Raw genomic sequence first — 24,112 nt, 5'->3', positions numbered from 1 at the left:
TTTTTCCCAAGCAGGTAATCAGCTTCCCCTTCAATGTTTCAGCAAGTCATGATTTTACAGTACTTAATCATTTTTATTCTGAAATACCATTTAAGAAATGACTTTTTTGTTGTTGTGCAAGTATTAAAGAATTCAGACTTTTATATTTCTCTGAGAAATAATTCTGTGAATCCTTTTTGGTGAACTTAGAAATTCAGAAATAAATTATTGAAGAAGTCTGTAGTGACAATCACATGGATGAGAAGATAAAATGGAATATTGCAAGTTCTCTAAATGTATAGGTTAATGTGAAACAAAAAATCCGTTACCTAATCTTCTAAGCACTGTAAAAAGGATTTTCATACTGCAGGTTCTATATATACTTTTTTTCCTCCTACTGCATTAGAAAGTATATCGAATTGAAGATCTTCCCATGAAGGATGTATTTGCCACGTGTTTTTCTGTAGTTGTTGCCTAACATTACATGTAAGGGCAAATCCCTGTGCAGAATCCATCCCTGTGTACAAGGTGGGTGGCAGGGAGTGGTGGGGTGAGAGTGGATGTCGTTCTCCCCTCTTGGCTCGCCAAAGGGCTGCAGCATTACTCCCTGGCCATTGCCATCACATTCTGTACGAGCCTTGCTCATCCCTTCCACACAATATTGCATCTGTCGGCAATGCTCGGACGCTTAGTGCCTTTCCTACACAGCTAAGCAGAAAAGTATGAAGCCCAGAAATCCTTACATAAAACATCAGCACTGGATCTGTTGCCAGGATACTTCCACAGCGGAAGAGGCAAAGGCAGGATTTGGTCTCTGATGTGTATTGTAGAAATCATTAGAAAGATCATTCTTCGCAGTTATTCAAAATGTGCCACATAACGGACCATTGCTGAGGAGCAATTTCCAGGGCAATATGTTTCAGCTCAAACTGGATCAAGAGGCAATGTTTACCTGCTTTTCTCCTTGCATTGTACACCTATAATTTGCTTCTCCCAGGCAAATTCTATGTGAACGATGACTAGGCAGCACCCAAGAAACAGGCACTGGCATGTGCTGTGTTACAAAATGAAATACATGAGCATCGGTGTAAGACAGCCCCCCTCCTCCCCCTCCTCGCCCCCCACAAAGTAATTCCTGTAGGTGTGGCCAGCAGAACAAGCAGTGCCTGTGTTGGCTCTCATGGTTTCATAAGCAGGGTTTTGTTGTTCAGCTACACTGATTGAGGACTTTGGGGATTGTAGCAAAGCAGCTCTGTACATACATGCTGTGTTGCCTTTGTTGGGCAGTGTAGCTCCCACGGACCCTGTTACTGCAGTCATTTTCTCTGTGAGCTGACAGAGTCTTAGCTACCTCTAAAATGTGTGTGCATTTGTAGTTTGTGTCTTTGAACAATCAGGAAAACCAGAATATGTTAATTTTTTTCTTTTTCTATTAAAACTCTTGGAGGGAGCAATCTAGTTTTTATAAAGAAGCAACTAAAGCAGGATATTTGTTATTTCCAGTTCTTTTAGAAAGTGTATTCTATTTTAAATACTTCCCTTCTAATGGGAGTCTTTTATTAAATATAGGACTCTTGGGACATCTGAAACATTGATACATTTTTTATAGAAGCTCAGCACCTTAATGACTTATTAACTGCCAAGGTATCAGAGTGCTGGCAAGGCAAAGGACTGCTGTAACACCTAGGACTGCTAGGGTGAAATTGTAAAAGATCTAAGATGAATCTGAGGAAAAGAAACCTGTCTTTATCAGACCAATAAGCAACATTTGTAGTTGCAGCGATCTTTGTGCTTTTGGTCTGATTTTCCAGACCACTTTTCAGTATCTGTCGAGATAATCTGCGCATCTGTTGAGCTTTATTAGTAGGAATCAATTTGTCATTAATTCACTTCCACATACCTTGCTTCATAGGCCATCAGATTTCCCTCGGACAGTTGTATTTGGACAGACTGGAGATCTTCAGCTGTGCTCCATAATTGTCTTCTTGTTAATTTGTGCTGCCAAATGTGTTTATTCTTTCTGATTTTTGTCACCTGTCCTCAGCTCAGAACCCAACAGGAAGTCTTCTCACTTCTTTAGGGTGAGGCTTTTGGCCACTTTAGAATGGAGCACTCTCAGTCCTTCATCCTGGATCAAGTTCTCTCAGGACACAATAGTATTAATTGGGAAGTGGGATTTATCTCATTCAACTTCAGTAAATTATATGCCTAAATGCCTTACTTTTTGTTTGAGCTACTTGGCTCTGCTCTCTTTTATATAAAGTAAGGAGAAAGAGGCAACTCCAAAGAGTAAGAGAGCATAGGTGGTTGAGATACCCATTTTAGGGTAACACCTCTGCAATCTAGAATGCTTAATTCAGCCTACAGATACACAGGAGCCTAGATTGCTAAATTTAAATGAAGAATCCTACTATTTGCCAAGCAGCATGAGAAAGACACAATCTATAGATTAGCTGTTAAGATGGTCAAGTCTAGCATTAGCGTTGGGTTTCTCATACCTAATGCAATTTGCACACATTACCGGACTTCTGGCTACTCTGGGTTGGGTGTCTGCCATTCACTGGTTTGGGTGAGACCTTTTGCACCTGAGAAGCCTTTCCTGATGGACACTGCATTGAAATGAATGATTTCTGCAAAACTGATGCTTCGACAAAAGAGGTAAAAAGACTCTTGGTCGAATTGCAACCCACTTGTCAGACATTCAGTTTTCACTGCTGTTACTGTTCGTGTCTGCAGAGAATTAAGTCAGTCTCCTTCACAACCAGCATCATGATTTGACACTGTGTTGGTCATGTCACATGTGCTTCACACTTCTAAGTGTTTATCATCCGAACTCCAGAAGAACCTCTCTAACATTGAAGGAATGCTTATGTATGTGCATTATTCTGACATTACTTGAGCAATGATAAGTTGCACCCAGAGAATGAAAGTTCTGGCAGGCTCAAATTAATTGAGGGATAAGATATGACATAAAGTTTCAAAATGATCATTCCATGCCTTAGGTTGATAACGAAGCAAAAGGCTAGAGTCCCAATGCTGTTAATCACCATGCAAGTCCCAAGGAACAGGTTGAGCTTATTCTTTTATTATTACACAGCAAAGAGAGCCAGAGGTATGAAAATAATACACATGGCATCCAAAAGCCATCCAAAAAATACAAAAATTGGTGTCTATTGATATTTCTGTTGTAGGTGTGTTCTCTAAACTCAATTTATCACAGCTAGGTTACAACCTATGACCTACAGAATACCCTATGCTCACCCAGTCTCCATGTGCCCTGTTTTCCTTCCCCCACATCAGCTCCTAGTTCTTATTGTGTTAGTGCCTCCATGCAAAGCACCAAAACCCAAGTATGGCTACAGGTCTGTGGGAAAGGGAGCAGCTCCAAGGCTGCAGAGGGATATTTTCACAAGAAAATAGATGCACATAGCTCAGCAAACATGACTTAAACTACTCTCATATCCAACAGTTATTTAAAATGGATGGACTGTTTCCTGTGCTGAAGTTAACAAATTAGTCATTTAGATACAATAAGGGTATAAAGAGCTGCGATATTTTCCTTCAGAGCTGCTAAAACCACTCCATAAATTACTATTTAATAATATTTCCTTTAATTTGTCCTCTGCTGATATTGCTTAGGTCATCTGGTTTGATACTTTTGGAGGAAGGGAATAAGTTTTTAAACTTTACTGCATGAATAATCTGCAGCATTAAAATAAAGGAATAAAGTGACAAGGCCCTCTTACATGTTTAGATGGCAATTTCAAGAGTTAGACTGTAAATAATAGAAACAATTTAAAGTACAAGCAACACCATTGATGAAGGCTTAAATTCTGAGACTATCGAAACATAACTACCAGTTATTTCTAAAAAAAAGGTCACTAGGTTGTCTAAGAGCTGTATAGAGAATATGTCATGTTAACCAGTAATATTTTAACTGCTGGTATTTGGAGTTGGAGTACTACAGAGATGAACTTCCAGTATTTAATGATAAGTAGATATTTGTAACATACACATTATCTTCTTCCCAAAGTTCTTGGTATTCCACATAAGCAATAACTTGCTGGTGCTTTACTGGTGCCTATTTTGTCACTTCCCAGGACACTCACTGTTGAGATATTGTGCTAAACTGCTTTTGAAAATTGGACCGTGTAATCTGTTTTGTAGCAAGACAGCAGATCTAGTAGGCTATATCACTTGATGTAAAGTCAATTGATTGTTTTTTTAGTGACAAAAATACTTCTGGACCCATATTATGGTACAATTTTAGGATCTTTTTTTATACCATATGTTGTCTGAAGATAAATATTTGTGCTCACAGTGTGTTACTGTAGGATTTCAAATTTTAGTTGTACATTTAAGACACTACTAGTTTTTAACCAGAACTCCTGTTTTTTATCAAATCAAACATTATGTATGAATATATATTAGCAGAAAGAAAAACAGTAAGGTAAATATCTACCTTACCTGGAGTATGTGAATGATAGATACATATAATAAAAGATAAGATGACACCGTAGGGCTGTATTCCAGATAAGTATGACTAGGATGTCCGTTGTGTAAAACTTGTTATTAAATGGCATTAGGCAATTCTACCTTAATTGCTTGGGCTTTAGTCATCACGATGCCTTCTCCGTTATCAAAGTAAGCTATTCAAAAATAATGATCCAGGAATTAATAATTCATGAGATTGGCTTTAAAATAATTATATTTTTAAGTTGTTAAATAAGCATCAGGTTCCTTTTTTCCCCCGCTATATTTTGATAGTAATCTCTTATCTTAGACAAGCTCAGAATATTTCTTCTAATCCTCAAAGCTTAATTTTCACATTTTTTCTTCTATCATGATGGCTGGGATTTGTTAATATAGTTACTGAAAATCAAGAATCTGACCTCATCAGACCTGTTGAAAATAATATCCTGAGAAAAAACACATATTACAGATATCATGCTAAAATCCCAAGACACAGCAACATCACCACATCTGTGCACTATCAAACCGATCGGCTGATCATTAGCCATTGTGTGTGATGCACCTGTGCTCCAAATTTATTTGTTCTACTGCGGTCATATGTACTGTGTGGCTTTATGTCTTGTCTTCAGTTTAATCTGTACAGCATTGTTCCTGTAGCAGAAATGTGGTCAAGACTGCAGGTAGCCTCAGGAATACAACTCTCAGATCTGTCAATGATGCTTGAGACAGATGAGAACTCACTTTTGCTTTGCAGAGATAAGAATAAAAACCCCAAAGAATTTATCAGCAATTATTGTCCTATTCTCAGGGGAAGTGGAGATCATATATCCTCTCTGCTTTGCAGGAAACTTTTACAGATTTGAAAATGCTTCCCCTACCCATCAGTCTTTTATCCTCAAGACTAAAGGAAAAAAGTATTCTTCAATCTTTCCATACTTCCAATCTTTTTCTTTTTTTTTTTCTTTTCTGTCATCTGGACTGTTTCCCATCTTTCTTGACATGAAATTCTCAAAACTGGGCACAGTACTCCTGATTAAACCTTACTGTAGCTGAAGGTGGAAGGACCTGTATCAAATATGCTTACTCTTCCTGCCTATTATGCTGCTTGTTTTCCTTTTGCAGTAGTATCATTATTGACTGAAGATAATGGTTAGACATCCCTCACACGTCCCCATACCTCCATTGTATTTTCACTAGCAGTTCTGCCTAGGCATTTGCTCCCCATCTTGTATTTTTACAGCTGATTGTGGCATTTTGCACCAGACAGATGCCACATATTTTGGAAAGCCAAGGCAGCGGAGAGGGGGGATTTGGGAGTGGTAGACAAGGAGGGGACTTCAGCTTCCCTGGGATCCTGCTGCTCTGCTGTGGGATGCAACTAAGCAAAACTTGCACTTGTGTCTCTTGCTAATTGATTTTTTCCCACAGACAGATTCACATTTCCAAATAGCATAAAATGACTGTAATACCACATAGTTCAAGTATGAGTTAAGATTTAGCAGCATGAGCTGCATACGGCTGTAGAGCTATAGACCATCACTCTGTTCAAGACCAGATCTATGGTTTTTTTCACACTGTTCTAAAAGGCTGTATGTGTCAGTGTCAAAAGTCTTTTTTTAAGATCATGAAAGCTATATCTACCATTTCTCCCCAAGGAGCAGCACCTGTTACTCTGTCATGAAAAGAAATGACTAGTTTGGCACAATTTCTTCCTGAAAAAACTTGACAATTATTTATCACCTTTGAAGAGCTTACATGTAGGTTGTTTGATTGCTGGTCCCACTGTCCTTCTAGGAATTAAAAATAGAAAGATGTGAAGTTACAGTTACATGGGTCTTCCTCCTCCTTTTTTACAAAAAGATGTAATGGCCTAATTGAGCAAATTATTTCAAAGGGAACTTAGGTGCTTGGAAATTAAGAATATAAAACTATCTAAAAACCTAAATCATGGATACTTTGCTGAAACCAGGACTGTGTCTGTCTTTTCTAAGTTTCTCTTCTCCATGAAGTCTCAAAGGTGTAGCCATTACTAGCCATGAGTCTGCTTCATTGGTTCCCTCAGTAGCCTAGGTTTCATTTCATCAGGCTCTGCCAATTGAGAATGGCTGCTTCACCTAAGTTGTACCTGACCTGTTCTCTGCCCACTCTACTCTGAGTTCTTTAGCCCTATTGCTGACGTTAATTATGTTAGTCATTTAATCACAGGTAATCTTTTTGCAGTAGTGACTGAGGCAAAAAGAACGCTAACTGCCTTGGTTTTTTTATGCGTCATATATTATTAGCTTTCCTTCCTTCCCACATAGTGAAATGAGTCTGCTTTTGGTCGTTGTCTTATTATTAATGCACTTACAGAAAGTTTTCTTGTCACCTCTAATGTCCCTGACTATCTCATTTTCTAGACTGACTGTTCTGCTTTGCTGTTACATGCCCATATTGTTTTTCTGTGTTCATCCTTAACAATTTAATCTAGTTTTCACCTTTTGTACAATTCTATATCAAGTATCAGACCATTGAAAAGTCATGGCTTAATCAAAATGATCTCTCGTTATACTTACTATTTTTCTTTTTCGTTAGGAAAATTTGTGCTTGAACTCTTAGTATTTTTTATTTAATCTTTACCCGTTTGCCTGAACTCCTTTTCCCTTACTGTTGCTTGCCATAACATTAAATTTATTAATTCTGTGAATTTATTAAAATCTGGGGGGGTTAAGACCATTTTTGTTAATTTTTTAAGACCATTGTTGTTAATTTTTTGTTGTTCTTCTTTCTTGCTGTTCTAAGTGTCACAAATTAGATCATTTCACCCAAATTGTCTTCCACCTCCTACATATTTCACACAAGTATCTGCATAGTTCTGTGCTCTGGATGCACCGAGAGTTCATTTAAAAATTTTTCATCTTCTTGAACTTTATTGTAGACTACATTGTTGACTTCTTAAAAACTTATTCTCTCCTTTCTTTTTTTGTAATCATCCACAGACTTCAATATCATCCATATAATTACTCAGAGTTCTGTGCTCTGGATGCACCGTTAGTTCATTTAAAAATTTTTCATCTTCTTGAACTTTATTGTAGACTACATTGTTGACTTCTTTTAAAAACTTATTCTCTCCTTTCTTTTTTTGTACATCCACAGACTTCAATATCATCCATATAATATTACTCAGAGCAAGTGTATATATATTTTTGATGATACAAAATCATACATACTTCCTTCATTCCTTACATATCTTTATGAACAAGCTCTATTGTTCATAGTCTCTAGTCAATCTAGTCTCTATTATACCAATTATGTATCATTTTGATTAAATGTTGGTGTACAAGTTCACAGTTTGTTCTCAGTTCTCCTCTGATATTCATTGTCTGTGTTCCTATGGTTTTTATCTATTGGTGAGTTTATGTCATTAGCCTTCACGTAACGTAATATAAAGCCATGCTCACTATGTTTGAGATTGATTTCCCTTCATTTTAACTATCTAGAAACTGAGCAACTAGTCTAAGCAGGACTGAATTTGGTTTACCTAACTTAACATGTAGGGTCATTTCAGCCATCTGACTAGGATCCCATCATAGTCACTGGAGATTCAGTCAATATATTAAAATTGTGAATTTATTTTAGTTGCTGTTCATTTGGCCAAAAATAGGGGTCTGAACACTTTTTCAATGTGATCAGGCTTCATTTAAGTGCAACAGAAAAAAGGATCCAAGGATGAGAGCTTCTGTTGTCCACTGAGGCAACAGGTTCCTGCCACACTTTTTCAAGAAATAGTTCCTAGATAGACCATATGATAAAACACAGCTTACAAACACATACCTAGTAGACCAGTCAACCAAACTTATTCACCTCCAAGGACGAAGGTATCTCTTTCTTTAGTAGGACAAGTTCTCTCAAGCATCCTCTGTTTGAGCTAGAAGTAGTCAAGAAAAGATTGTGTTTTCTCCACTGTCAATAGTTGTGTGCATGGAAGCCCTGCTATGTGATACTCATTCATGCAAATGACCATGTAGACTCTTAAGTGTGGAGGTAAGTGTTCAAAAATGTGGATAAGGCACGTTTAGACTCCTGATATTGCACACCTGCTCCCTATTTAGCTGATTTTTTTGAGGTATCTCTGTGGTTTTGTCTTATGTTTGTGTTCAGCAGACATTTTAACAAGTATTGCTAAGTTCTACTACACTTGCTTAGCTAAAAGTACATGGACTGGACTGTGGGAACTGATAGTGGTAGAGATACTGTTGGACACCACATTTTTTTAATTTCTGACTTTATGGAAAGTAAAATCAATAAAAAGTGAAAGATCCGTACTGAAAAAGACATAGGAAAGGAAGGCTCCTTCCTGAATATGTTCTTGGTCACAGTGAGACACAACCATATTGGGTATAGGAAGCATTTGGCATTGGCTGAGGGAAACTAAGCGTCCCACAGATTATACTGGTAATGAAATCACAACCACTTTCTATATGGTTAATATATTGCTATGAGTTGATGGATGTCATTGATTTCTCTGATGTATGGATATAGGTAAAGCAATTAGTGTATATACTTTTTTACTTGAAAAGGATCTGTTGTGTGTAGTAAAACAGCAGGGTACTTGCTTTATGCGTGTATAATTTGAAAAGTTAAAACACAAGACAGTAGCGCTGCTGGATATGAGGCTGCCTTCTGCTCAATGCTAACTGCTGGTCTGGAAGGACTCCTGAGACAGAATGAGCCAGAACTCTTTGGCTTGTTTCTTAGCTCTTTATTAGTTTCTTGTTTCAGTTTGATTTTATTGCTTTATTTTCTTTTATTATGTTCCAGATAAAATGCATCTTCAGAGGGACTCTTGTGTAAACCCAACAGAATTTTTCTCTTTATTTCAAGACTTGCAGTTCATAGAGTATTCCTTGGAGACTTGCACCTGGTAAATTCTCCACCATTAACTTGGATATCCAAAACCTGTAATTTTTCTTCTCTTGTAGAATCAAGTGAACATGAAGAGAAGAGTACAGGTGTCTCAGGTGAGGTATCTTCCACCCAACCTTGTCCTGCACCAGGATATACTCAGCCTGAAGAAGCAAAGGAGGATATGGATGTAACAAAACAGACTAAACCTGAAGAGAATGATGACTTGGGCCCACTGCCTGATAACTGGGAAATGGCTTATACAGAAAAGGGGGAAGTCTACTTTATTGAGTGAGTCTTATTTCTTCTCTTTCTAATAGCTGTATTGTATTTAACTGGGTGGGGAAATGGATTGTATGGTGGAGTGGAGCATTGCACTCCTCATTAAAACAGCAGGAATGTTCTGGCTGTCAAGGCTCCTGAGAGCTGGTGGCAATGCCTGCGTTACTGATTTACATTGAAGCATGCTGGTTTTTAAGATGGGCGACTGGACTGCTTAGCACTTCAACGGCAGCAATGAAAGCTGTTGTTTCTTCTGGCGAAAGCAAAGTTTATGTTCTGGTGCTTATGGGAGAGTAGCACAATCGCTGGGTTCTTCCTTATGTGGACAGAGGTGGAGAGGGTTGAGCTTTTTGCTAATTTAAAGAAAGCAAGCTAGGTGGGCTAAAAACTAGCTAGACCATGCTATATTTAGAAATAATAAAATAAATGAGTGGACAATAAGGAGAATTAATTATGTGTAAAAAGGTTTTCCTTTTGGTAGGCTATACATAACTGTTGCTACTGTTGCTAATTAGCCAATTCATGGAACAAATGGGTATGAAAGTTCTTTCTTCTCTAAGTGCTGTCATTACTACATGTTACCAGAATAAGAACACAGCAAATGAATGAGGTCATATAAGCTCATGTTCCACAAAAAAAAAAAGAGAAAGGAAAAACCAACATCTTCATCAGCAGAAAGGAATGTTCTGGCTGTCAAGGCTCCTGAGAGCTGGTGGCAATGCCTGCGTTACTGATTTACATTGAAGCATGCTGGTTTTTAAGATGGGCGACTGGACTGCTTAGCACTTCAACGGCAGCAATGAAAGCTGTTGTTTCTTCTGGCGAAAGCAAAGTTTATGTTCTGGTGCTTATGGGAGAGTAGCACAATCGCTGGGTTCTTCCTTATGTGGACAGAGGTGGAGAGGGTTGAGCTTTTTGCTAATTTAAAGAAAGCAAGCTAGGTGGGCTAAAAACTAGCTAGACCATGCTATATTTAGAAATAATAAAATAAATGAGTGGACAATAAGGAGAATTAATTATGTGTAAAAAGGTTTTCCTTTTGGTAGGCTATACATAACTGTTGCTACTGTTGCTAATTAGCCAATTCATGGAACAAATGGGTATGAAAGTTCTTTCTTCTCTAAGTGCTGTCATTACTACATGTTACCAGAATAAGAACACAGCAAATGAATGAGTTCATATAAGCTCATGTTCCACAAAAAAAAAAAAAAGAGAAAGGAAAAACCAACATCTTCATCAGCAGAACACTACTTAAAGAGGTAGCAGTAGCATTTCTGTTTGCTTTAAGGAACTGCCTCAAACAATTTGGAGCATTAACCATTATTCTGATAATTAGTAGGTAAAACTAACATTTGGTGGTGTCAATTCTGCTTTAAGTCCCTTATTTCATGTAAAATTTTATGACTATCACATGAAGTGTAAACAAATTATAAGAATAAAGTTTGTGTACATGATTTTTCATGAACGCTGGCATGACCAACTATAACTTCTGGCATATACAAGGCTGAAAAGAGCAGTAACTATTAAAACATAAGTGTCTTTGCTGAAAAGGGCAAAAATATACTTATTCTAGAAAAAAAGTAATTATAGTAACTTTGCCCAAGCAAGCAGAGAAGAACTAAGATGACCTCAGGACTAGCTCAAACCCTTGTTTCCTTCTTACCTCACTCCTAAATTTAATTTTTCTGCACATACTGAATGCTCTGACAGAGCGCAGACTGAATTATGTGGCACTTTTATTTTACTTGTTGTAACAAAAACCTGATACGTTTGGAGGGTGGGGGACGGGATGATGCGTAGGTCACTAACACACCAAACTGTGACAGTGCTAAACGCTGCAGCAGGTAATTTAATAGAAAATAAATTTGTATTTTGTAACAACCACAGTGAATGCAAATAGCCCTGCCGCTCTACAGAGCAGCCATTCCACTCCACAAATTCCTTTGATGTTACAGCTTACTTCCTTTCCTGGAAATGCTTTGGTTTACACTGCAGTTCTGACAATGCTCATCATTCACTCCCACTAAATGAATGTTATGTAAAGCAGAGAAATCAATCAGAGGTGCAGACTGGATAGAAAGACTGTTATAAGGGCTCCTTGCCTTTGGGATTATATTCTTGAATAATGTAATTGCAAAAAAGTGCAATTACACATCTGTAAAAATACCAGATTATTTACTAGAATCCTAGCAAAGGAACAACTCTTCGATCGTTTCAGTTTTCACATTGCACAGTCTTCACAGGGTTAAGTAGGAATGTAATGCTGTGGGGATGCTGTTAAATTGCCTCTTTGTTTACAAGTCACTTTGGTTAATGGCATGAAGAGACTCCATTTGCTTTTGCAAAAAACAGAAAGATAAAGAGACAACAAAAACCTATTTGTCTAAGAACATCTCCCCGAAATAGTAAAGAAACAGTAGTAAAGATTGTACTAGATTATTAAATAATAGATGAAAACCAAACATTTTTAAAGTGTACATCACAATGGGTGAAAAAAAAGTCATACTAGGCAGCATCTTTTATTGCTTTATTTGAGGCTCATGTGAATTGTGCCTTTAAACCCTAAGGACTTCAAGCAGTAAGCGATCTCAAGTTCCAGATTGTCACAGGTATATCCAAAGGTCTTAGATTTCATGACAGCATTTTCATTCATTCACCTCAAACTAACCTCTAAAATTTGTATGTGAGCTCATTTATCAAAACTGCCATCAGAAGTAACATGGCAGATTTACAGTGAGAAAGGGAGTGATTTCATAAGAAGAAAGATAACTGTCTGTAGATAGTATTATTTATTTGTTAATCATTAATGGCCCAGTTAGCATTTTGTAAAGCACACTGGAAGGAATTTCCTCTGCCTCAAGGTCTAAAAAGAAAAAAATAAATCATATACTAGATTCACTGGATGATTCAGAAGATGGTTGTATTTTAGAGCATGGCTTGGTCTGTTTCTTCCTTTCTTTCCCTTTTTTGACATAGGTGCATGACCTTATGTTTACCTATATTAGCATTCACAGACAGAACAGGAAGAGATCCCTTCTTACTGCATAATACTTACCACTGTTTAAGAGCTACTTAAGTACATTTCTTGGGCTGTTTCCAGCCTCCCTTACATATGAATCCAAATGCTAGAGCATGGCTTGGTCTGTTTCTTCCTTTCTTTCCCTTTTTTGACATAGGTGCATGACCTTATGTTTACCTATATTAGCATTCACAGACAGAACAGGAAGAGATCCCTTCTTACTGCATAATACTTACCACTGTTTAAGAGCTACTTAAGTACATTTCTTGGGCTGTTTCCAGCCTCCCTTACATATGAATCCAAATTTTCAAATACAAGCACACACCACACAAATAGGAGTCCATCTTCTACGTTTGCTTTCATTGAGAACATATGCTAATGAGAACATGCAATAATTAAAACACTGTACATAAATAGGAATACCACCAAAAAAAACTTCAGTTCTGCTCCTTCTTTTCTACTTTAAATAAGGCTGATGAGTGTGACATATTTTGGCATCCTTAAATAAATTGTAGCCATCACTGATTTTTAGTTTTTCCCTCTCCCAGGGCTAAGGAAAGGCTGCAGTTCCCCATAGCCTTCAGACCTCACCTTGCCAACTACTCTCCAACCACATACTAGAGACATGAGTGTCGTGTTGTCCTCACAAAGTCAGCAGACGTTGGTTTCGTTGGATCCCGGGCAATTGATGTTTGCTGTGTTGGTCTAGTGCAGTGTTGAAGGGAATACAAAAGGACCAAGTCTCTCAGTGCATCCGCTATCATGTGTAGTCAGTCTTGAATGTGGCCCTCACCCAACCCTCCAACTCCATCACATAAACCATGACATTATAGACTCTCCTGTAGAGATGGTTACGCATTATGATGCTTATTTATAAAAGGCAGAATTGATTTTGCCTCTCTCTCCAGCGCTCTATCCGCCTATAGGCAGCAGAGCTCTCTGGAAGGGGTGCGGAGAGATGAAGACATTAAACCAGGAAGAGCTGCGGTAAGTTAAGCTGAGCTACAACTAAGCCTTGATGAATAGTCTCAAGGACATTATTACGTAGCCCATAACAAAAGCTATTTACCTCTATGCCGTTCAAAAGCACATATGGTTTCCTTTGCTTATACTACATTAATAATTGTTTTGTTCATGGAGAAAAGCCTAGAATAAACTCAAACCTCTGAAATACATCTTTAAAGGATCATCATCTTTGACTTGTGGTGATGATTGTTAGGAGAATTTGGCCACATGAGGTTTAACAAACCACTTTCCGGTACATCTCACAGACATTCAGTCTCTTCCTACTTCAACACCTACTTCTCTGAGCAGTGTAGTCAGCATTGCTTTTTGGACCTGTTGCAATATCTTTTTCTAGTTGTTAAAGCTGCTTTTTTTATGAGAGCACCATAAAAGACTACAAAACAGCTATAAAATAGGCCTCTGCCAAGGACTCCCCTCTTCACAGTAAAAACCAGCCATTAAGTTTTTGAATACAGCTGGTGCTATTTCAGGTGTTACCTGAAAAGAAGTACAGCTACAAATTGGAAAAGTAAAATCCTGACCTAGTTTGTTTCTAAGAATATTGCTACTGACTTCAATGGGATCAGGATTTCTTCTTAGTAGTTTTTAAGGTAGGAAAGTCTTTTGGTTGTAGGAATTACATGTTTATCCTAACATGTTGCTTATGTGAAGAATCATGATATATTTAGCTGTTCCTGGTTGCTCCATCAGTTCACCATCAGAAAGCAGGATATATTAGTTAAGCCTGGCTACACCATTACATTTCATAACTTTATCTTTTGTATTAGAAGATGCTAAAAGTACTGAGGTGGAAGTACACCCTTCTACCTGCTCAAGATTACTTCCATATCCTGCAATAATTACCCTATCTCTTATAAGCTAGCTTGGCACTTTTGAGAGTATGTTACGTCATCAGTGTATCAGTGCATAATATTGAAATTCACCATGTTTTGGTTGTATGGTTATTTCTACTACTTTAATTAAGTAGCAATTAAGATGAAGGATTTTTTTTTACATGCTGTTTTAATATTCGCTTCTGATGGGATTCTTCTTCTTTGGGAAGCAAGCCATCTTGTATCAGTGTGACTTTATTGTGTGGACAGTTCTGAATCATCAGGGCTCGTGTGAATTTGATCATATATGTCCATAATTATTTTTCCTTGTTTATATGTTGTATTGAATTGGTCAGTTTTGGTCAGCATAACAATGATCAGATCTCTAATGCTCTTTGGACTTCAACATGACAGACAGTGGGACAGGCAACAGAAAAGATCTCTCTTGGTTTCTTTCTCCTGAGACCACTTCCTTGCCCGATGACAAATTAATTAGGAATGGGGAGATGGTAGAACTGGAAAGAATTTGGGGAATGCTGAATTCTTTTATTTTCTTGTCTTTTGAAGTTATAAAGACATTCTCAGTCTGTACTAGTGGTGTATTGTCCCTTGCTCTCACTTGCTGTTTTTATCTATGCTGACATCCAGGTCAAACTGCCAGCTCAACTCCTGTTGTCTTTCCTCACTTTCTTATTTCTTGTCTTTCCCCCAAAGGTCTCTGCTGCTCTGCTCTGCAGAACTCCTCTCCCAACACCTTTCCTCTGATGTTTGTAGTGGTATTATAATTTTTCTCCTTTGTATTTATTGAACTAGAAGATTCAGCTCACCTGGCTTGCCATATAACATTAGGTATCTAGTATGAACCAGTTGCCAAGACTCCTTCTGTGGTCAATGGAGAGAGATAATTACCTCCAGAGGCTGATTCATCCTGTCCAAAGATAAGGGCAGAATTAATTTGCCTAAATGTAGGTGCTTCTACCAGTAAAGATGCCCTTGGATATCCTACGTCTGCAGTAGTATCTAAGTTTGTGTCAGGAGTACGCTTTTGAAGCAAATCTTCTGGTTGTCTCCACGCACTGTGATTTGATTTCAGAGTACATGAACTGGATTCCTTTCAGATGAAACTAAAAAGAAAGTTGATTACTAGGAGTGCACTTAATTGTCTTCAACCCCTGAACCCTGAACTCAGTCCATGAGACAGATTTGAGTTAAAACCAGCCTGATCGAAACCATGTCCGTATCTAAATTAGCAATATTAGTAGACTGCAGAGTGAAACACTTGGTGCTGATAACCCAACATCCACAACAACTAGGTCTTTTCAGGTGCCATGGGCTGCATGCCTGTGAGTGACTGAAGTGCATTAGGTGACCTCTTGCTGTGTATCCTCTGGTTTAAATTCAAGTGAAAGAAGCGTACAAGCTGGGAGAATGCTCAGTGTGTAAATGAAGATAACTGAGAGATTCACTTGAAAAGTGACCTCCTGATCTGAGCCAAAGAACTACTGTAGAGGCACACTAATAGCCTAAGATATCTCCAGGAACCTGGCAGATATGACACAGAATCTGTCAAAAACAGTGCCTTTCTGGAGTGGCAGCCGGAGGCCATTTGGGAGATCCCATAGCACCTAGTATGTCACTAAGAGCACATGGTTAGGTCCCCAGTCCCACTGGAAGATAGGTAAGAGATTATTCTGTATAGGTGCCTCTCCCTTGAATAGAGAGGAATCCTACACAATTAGCTGTGTTATTTCTAGATGGCTGAAGTCACATGAGATGAAGCCCATTCTTTGTCAGAAGTTAACTGCCTGAGTCAAAGAGAGTGACTTTAACAGCAGACATTACTGTAGGAGACTTTAGGCATTTATATATTCCCAAAAAAATCTTACATAAGCATCTTCTGCTCCTGTGCATGCCTAGAGGCACCACCACTGTGTTTGGGCTGAGTACGTAAGTGCTTATGTACTGCCCAAGGCCATCCGGGATTCACAGGATAGGCACTCCCAAAGCTGTATCTCTTAAGGACCACATACTCTGGGCGCATCTAAGAGACTGACAGCATGAAGTGCAACGCAAACTAACAGTCATAGCTGCTGCCATTCAAACCACAGCCAGAGGACGACTCCTTTTTGTATCTGTCCCTACATGTGTGCCAGAAGTTTGGGTAGCACCCCAGAAAGGATGAATTGCAAAATTGCCATTTTAATGCTCTGTTTTCCTGTCACTGTCCCCCTACACATAAATTACTTGAAAATCATTATTATGCTATCTGAAAAGCTCTGCAGATCTACAAATATTAGGCATACAAAAAGGAGGTAGGAGTAAGCATTTTAAAAGTCAGGTGGCCTACAGTGCACGTTGTTTTCCTCTGTCTCATATACTCCCCTTTGCTCAAGCTGTTACAATGAGGACCATCTTGAATGTAATGTATTCACAATAAAAACCCAAACAAACCTGTATGTGCTGTCCCCAAATACACTGAAGCTGCACGCTGGTAAACACCCATTTTGAAATGCCTTTCACAATAACGTGCAAATTACATACCTTGCAAGAGTCACAATTTAGAATAGGTTTGCAGTGTTTTCAAAAGACATTAAGGCTATTACTGTCAGTAACTACTTTCTATATTCCCTTCAAAAATGTTTCAAGAGACTGTCTGAGGGCTTTGTTAGTACAAGAAACTTTATCTGTCAAAGTGCTTTAAACTGACAGATTGCTAACAAATCCATTATATTCAAATCTTAAGTAAAATAATATACTGTCTAACAAATAATTATAATAAAAATATAATACATTGTTAAATAAGAAAAGCCACATGCCTAATGTTTTTTACTTCCTAAAGGTATGGATGAGCATCCAGTGAGATTTCTGGAGAGGCTCTGGTCCTGGTACCTAGATCCAGTGGTGATAACAGGGAACTGGGACATAAACAGTCTCTGCGAAGTCTTAAAAGCAGAGTTGCAAAGAAAAGCTGCAGAAGAACAGGGGGCTGAGTCAGGGTTTCTGGGAAGTATTCTGAGCTTTCTTTCACTCTGTTTAAACCAGATGAATTTTTTTTTTTTCACATATGTTTAAAATTGTCTATAATTGATACCGGGGGATTCTGATTATAATAAACTATTGCTGCTGGATGTAAATACTTGGTAAAGAGGGAGGATTTAAGTTAGTTCAGCAATAATTATTTTATTGACTTTTGGCTACAGTATTAAGCTCCGCTGCTTTACTGAGTGACTTTTTTTTTTTCCCCCAATTATTTTTCAAATCTGCGCTACCCTTCAGGCCTATAAGCGGTTTCTATTTTGTACAGCAGGTAACAACTTAGGATGAATTTTCAAATGTTAAGCTCTTCTTATGCTCCACCTGCTTGAAGCAAAACCAAAGAGATCCTTCGTTGACTACTTCTGAAGTTTCCAAAATTAGGTATTTGCTCTTGATTTTAAGACAGATTCTAAGACGTGCATGGTTGATTTGCCAGCACTTAGCTCAATCGTCCTAGCTAGTAATTAAGATAATTGAAATTGTTTAAGAATGGACTTTCTAAACCTGCCCTTTAATGATGAGATATGGTAATTGCTGAGTAATGAAACAGTAGCCAGTGGAAAATGCTGGTGGAGCCACAGCTGTATTTCTCACAGGATGCTTTTGTTGCATCACTTCACTCTCATTCAGACAGTCACAACTGCTCCGACTGCCTGTTTGTGCATTTATTCCACAACTGCTTCTGCTATTCATCTGCAATTCATTCATAACTAATCTGTAAATCCCCAGCCCCTTCTCCTTCTGGTCTGTCTATAAGACTTCCCAAATGGACACACGTCATTAGACCTAGTGGTAAGGCAGGCAGGTTATACACTGTACATTTTACAAGGTTTTTAGTGCGTAAGAAGCATTAACGTGCACAGGTCATGCAGCAAATACGTGCTAAAGTTACTTTTGCCATTGGTGTTAATTTGGCCATTTTACTGTTCCTTCTGTCTTCTTTCCCATCGTTAAAGCTTTCCTACCAAGGCTTCTTTTAAATGAGATGAAAAACTGTTTAGGAGCTAAATATTGTTTCCCTTCAGCTTTTACAGATTCTAGTCTTCTGGCTGAAGAGGGAATAGGCAGAGCCCTGGGACACAGGGGACGTGGTGTCTTTCCTGAGATGCCCCTGCAGCCTGCCCTGGGACATTCAGCAAGCTGGCACCACCGTGCTTTTGTTCTTTCTCTCATTCCCAACATGTCCTAGCTGTGTGGGGAAGAAGCCGCCTCTCTTTTTTTCTATGGTTGGCTAATCTCAGTTCTAGTCCTTGCTGGAAGACAGAGGTGTTAGAATACAGCTGGGGTTAATTCTGCCTTCTTTCAGGTAGGGTCTGTCTTCAGAGCAAGAACTTCTTTTTTACCCACTGGAGCACCAGTCTAGAAGCATTTAAAGTCCCATTGCAAGACGTAGCATGCGTGTTTAGTATAGGTGATAAAGTGGAGAGGCAGGGCAAGGGAGCAGGCATGGACGTGGGTAAGGAGAAGAGGGATTATTTTCAAAAGGTACTTTGCTCCTTCAGTTATTTGTTATAGATAACTCATTCTTGCAGATGAGTTTTGCTTTTACTAAGTAGCTGAATGGGTTTGAGAGACAGTAACTAGATGAGATTGAGTGCTGTAAGAACTGATCTAGAGAAGATACCATCTTCATTCTCTGAAATTTCTCTGCAGACTGAAGGATCACTTCTGTTGGAAAAGTTGTTGACTTTTTAATTTATGGTTTTGTTTAGAATGGCCACAGTGCACAAAACTGGAAGACATCAGTCCTTCTGGGTTTATGGAAGCCGCATTTATGCTGAAGGGAAGCGTAACTGCTTGTTGTTCTCAGTTTCAACAAAAGCCTTGGAGGCTGTAATTCAACTAATTCACATTTTTAAACATTAATACTGAATTTGGCTTATTTTCAGCTTGGCACCTGTCTTTACAGAGGCCTGAAAACTCATTTCTCAGGTCTATTCTAGAAATGTCATAGGGGTGTTTTCAGGGCTGGTGAATTGGTCTGTTCTGATGTTGTGTGGACTTGTGAGGAAAACACTGGCCAGCTGACTTGCAACAGAGTTAGCTTCTAGTACTGACTCTGCCACTGGCTTGTTTGGTGGCTGTGGACAGTCACTTGATGATTCTGCGACTCCATGTTCCCACCTTTAAAACAAGGGTGATGATTTTTATTTCCTTTGTAAAATGCTTTGAGATCCACTTTATACCACAGCAAACATTACCAATAGTAGTCATATATATATATATATTACTCTTTTAAAGCCATAGGAAACTATCTGTGAATCTGTGAGTCCCTGCAACCAGTGGGTGTCCCTAAAATCATTCAGAACTGGGAGAGAGTGGCTGTTGTGCAGACATGCCCACACTCCAGAGATGTGACTGCAGCTTCCACAGGTATGCCCAAGCTCGCTCCGAGCTCTGGCACTGCTAAGGGGTTACCCATGACAGTGTGCAGCTCAGCTTGTGCTGCTGGCTGCACCCAAGTAGCTCAGTAGATGCTGGGGTGATGAGCCCACGCTGGGCTCCATACTGCTGCAGTGACATTGTTGCCAGTATCTCCCCTAGTTAGTTTAAAGCTAGCTCGAGTATGTCTGCACAAGCTGCAGTTAGGCAGTGACTGCAGTATAAAAATACACCCTACAGGAGACCACAGGCAGCTGGAGCTTCAGAGAAAGCGTCTTAGTTACATTTGCAATCAAGCGCGGGCTGCTGGCATCGTTTCAAATTTACCTTACCTTTGGCTTATCATTCTTCACACCCTGCAAATACAGCCCTGCTCTCAAAGTAAGGGAAGGTTTTGTTTATCCTCTTCACCTGTGGTGAATGGTGTTCTAGACTAGGGCATGCTTAAAATAGGAATTTAAATGCCTCCATTTTCATTTTAGTTGCCACTTTATCCATACATAACTCTCATTTACCTTTTTTCCTATCCAAAATGTAGAGGAAGCTTTAACATGGTAACAATAATGCTGAGAAGTAGGTAGTATCACTGTGTTTTTAGAGAGAGAGAGAAATTGAGGCAGAGGAAAAGTTATCTGCAATGGACTAAACAGGGAGTCAAGGTGGGAGAAGGAGCTGGCTCTAGGCATTTATTTTTGCCTAGGGGAACCAGTGGTGTTTGGACCACATGGACTGTATCAGTTAATCAATAACTCACCAACTACCAATTGCATCCTAATCCATTTTTTGACAGGTTCCCCATTATTGCACACCTTACACATGTTTATAAGAGAAGTCTTAAGTACACTTTAAAATGACACAGCAAATTAATAATAAACTACATAATTCAGTACTGTATGGAACAAGCATCCTCCTAGGATGTATCAGATAAATAAAACACGGGTTAGAAGTGTCTCTGAATGATGGTATTGTAGGAAAGGCATCTCAAAAAATAAAGGAGTAATGATCACATCCTTTTCTGTTTTATGGTCTTCCTTTCTTAATATATTTAAAATATTTGGCTCCAAATTCAAATGCTTATGGGAAAGGTATACATTGAAAAGATCTTTTTTTAAGTCTCATTAGCTGTGCTAAGTGTCAATTCATTTGGCAAAATATTCTCCCAGAAAACAGTTTGTGCCAGTTCAACGCTATTTGATGGCTGATTCCTCAAAGATCTATTCTGAGTATAGAAAGGAGCCACATGATTCATTCAGCTTGTGCATATCTATTTTATCTCGATAGAAGGATTATATATGGAGAGATAAAGGTTTGTTAAACAAAGTATCATTAATCACTCTGTCCGGAAATGTGGACTTTGCAGGAGCATGTTGTAATTTGCATCACTTTTGCTATGCCTTGCCAGTGCTGCTGGTGAGAAATAACAAACCTGTATTTATGAAAAGGACGGGCTTAGGATGAAAATAATTCTATCCGAAAACTGTGAGAATGGTACAGAATCCTGTCGCCTGCACTCGTTCAACGGGAGAACACTGTATTTGTAATAAATTCCTTTTGCTCTGGATGAGTTCTGCATTTTCAATGAGGTTAACTTGGCAACATTCTAGTTGATTTTAATAAAAATAGCTGCTTTGAGGACAGAGAGCTGAGGTTGCCAAATTTACAGCTGCCTTGCACAATTACTCTTACACCTCCTTCAGGGCTACTTAGAACCAGTAAGCAAATTAAGTGTATCGATTGCAATTTTGTTGGACTAACCCTTTTTTCTTAAGGAATAAACTTGATTCCTTTCAGTATGTGTCTGCTCAGAGTGATCTCTTTTCTTTTCAGCCATAACACAAAGACAACATCATGGCTGGATCCACGACTTGCGAAAAAGGCTAAACCTCCAGAAGAGTGCAAAGAAAACGGTAGGTTATTAAGTTTTCGTTGCTGCTCAGAGGGGATTTGCCTTTGTGTGTGTGTGTTTCTCTCAGTTCTTACAAAAATCAGGCATTTGGGGGAATGATGAAAGGTGTTTAATTGCTGCTTTGGTTAGAAGCCATAAGTGATACCAGTTCTCAGTGTGCCATGTGTTTCTGCTTTTTATTCCCCTTTCTGATGCTATCCAAAGCTGAGGATCACAAGTGTGTTTTCTGCCTGTTGTGTGTGTGACTCCGGGACTGACCCTCTCCCTCATCTCCTACAGAGAACTTTGGTCTGCAGAACAGAATCCCTTTTCAGATTCTGAGCTTTTAATCTACAGGCGATTCAATGCATAAGGGAAACTAGCAGCACCGTTGGAATATGAATATTGTTTGATTTGTATTTAAAGGTACAGTGCTATGCTATTTAGTAGCCAATTTAAACAAAATAGTGTCTGATAAAACAGAGTGTGGGAGGGAGAAAAGAGATCAGTGTCTGTCAGAGTTCAAGGCTGGATTTGGGGGGTAATGCATTGTTAATGGTTTAAAATTTAAAAGCGTAAATAATGTTGAGGATGCTTAAAGGAGCTGTAGCTGTTGTGCAGGAGAGATGACTATACTGACAGATTCAGAGATATGAAATAATACGGATCATATTGAACTATCTTATATGCATTGAGTATATTTTCTATTTTTTCTCTGGCAAAGTTTCAGTAATCAAAATCATTTAATAAAGCCAAAGTAAAAATGTATTTTAATAGAACTTTTTCTGAGACGGTTTTTTTTTCATTGTTTTATAGTTCAGTGTCAGTTCAATTAGTCAGTTAAGAAGTAATGATTTCTAAAGACTGCTACTTATTTCATTATTTTGAGATACAGAGGATTAAATGCATGCATGCTATGTGCATTAATTCAAAGCATTTTTAAATATTTTAAACGTATTAATAGGTTTCCATGTACTGCATCTGATTTATTTTAAATTTTCCAAAATACATTAATTTGGTTATTGTAAATACTATTAACAGAAAGAAAACTCAGTGCCGTTTTGGGCTGATAAAAAGGTCACTGAGGAGTTGCTGGCTGTATGAAATGCAGGGTCAATGGTTTGGTAAAGAATGTTCCTGGGTTTTTTTGTAAATGGCTTCATTTTGAAAGATTGCTATATTCCAAAAATCCCTTCCTTATTTCAGCAGTAATTCTGACGTTCTCTTCTGACATCAGAAATTACATGTCTGAATGATTTTGTGATGCTTATTCTAGCACTGACAACACTAGCTCCCAGAGTAAATTCTACAGTGAATACAACAGAAGTGTGTTACTGAAACAAAACAAGGGCACAGGAGTTTTGCAGTATAAATCTCTCACATTACTTATATGAAGCTATATCTTTGCCTGATCCTTAAGGAATACTAGTGGAAAAAACAGAAGAAAAATCCACCAATATCTGTGGAGTAACATATCACAGAGTTACTTGGAGAAAATGTGTGTTACTTTTTTTTCTTTTTTCTTTTCCTGTTAGCTGCTTTATACTGAGATCACAATAAGTACTGAAATATTAAAAAAAAAAAAACCAAAATACCTGGAACAGTTTAAAATGAAGATCGGTGCATGAAAGAAACAGCATTATTTTGTAGTTATATGACTAGTGGATTATTGAATTACTATAGTATGCTGGGTCATGTTGTTCTTTTAAGAGTTGCTCATCTCATTAATGCAAAGTACTTGAAGTGAAGCATAAAAGACTTTAGGTAGAGATCTTCTATTCTTTCAGAGATTGTTCCTGCAACATCCTCTCTTCTTCTAAGGTTCTTTGGTTGTTCAAAAATTGTTGTGGTGTTTTTTGGGTTTTTTTTTAATCCAATAGCTGCAGAAGAAAAGGTTCTTAAAAAGTCTAATATGCCTTAAAATGACTGTACCTTGCCATTGAGGTCCAACACCAGGGAGTTTGTTATAGCACATGGAGATACAGAATTTTTGTTTTGATCAAGGATTTTGTAAGATCAAGGATTAATTTCACACGCTTTTCAGCTATGGCTTGGTAGATGTTTTTTATGCCAAACATCTTTTCTGTTACACTTTATGATTTATTCTGGCACATTTTACTCAGAGATACAAAATTTTAGAAAGACATCAGTGTTTAGATAGGAAATGATACTTACCTTGCTTCTTTATCGCTATCAGCATAACTTGTGTTTTTCATTGACATTCATTTTGTCACATCTGAAACTTGTTTTGATTCACTGAGATACATTATGATGTCCTTATCACCTATCTGATTCTGCAATCAGGTTTTCATTTTGAACAACCCAACTTTTGTG

At 38.2% G+C, this 24,112-nt stretch overlaps 1 protein-coding gene across 1 annotated transcript in view; it reads left to right on the top strand.

Annotated features, from left to right (window-relative positions):
- MAGI2 (membrane associated guanylate kinase, WW and PDZ domain containing 2) overlaps positions 1-24,112 on the top strand; it is a 553,326-nt gene that overhangs the window by 289,828 nt on the left and 239,386 nt on the right. The window contains exons 5-6 of the mRNA XM_019474581.1: positions 9,414-9,627; positions 21,721-21,800. Coding sequence (XP_019330126.1) covers positions 9,414-9,627; positions 21,721-21,800 — 294 coding nt within the window. The remainder of the gene's footprint in view (positions 1-9,413; positions 9,628-21,720; positions 21,801-24,112) is intronic.

Source organism: Aptenodytes forsteri, unplaced genomic scaffold, assembly GCF_000699145.1.
Source record: "Aptenodytes forsteri isolate BGI_AS27 unplaced genomic scaffold, ASM69914v1 Scaffold137, whole genome shotgun sequence".
Lineage (NCBI taxonomy): Eukaryota > Metazoa > Chordata > Aves > Sphenisciformes > Spheniscidae > Aptenodytes > Aptenodytes forsteri.
This window is presented reverse-complemented; position numbering and strand designations above follow the sequence as displayed.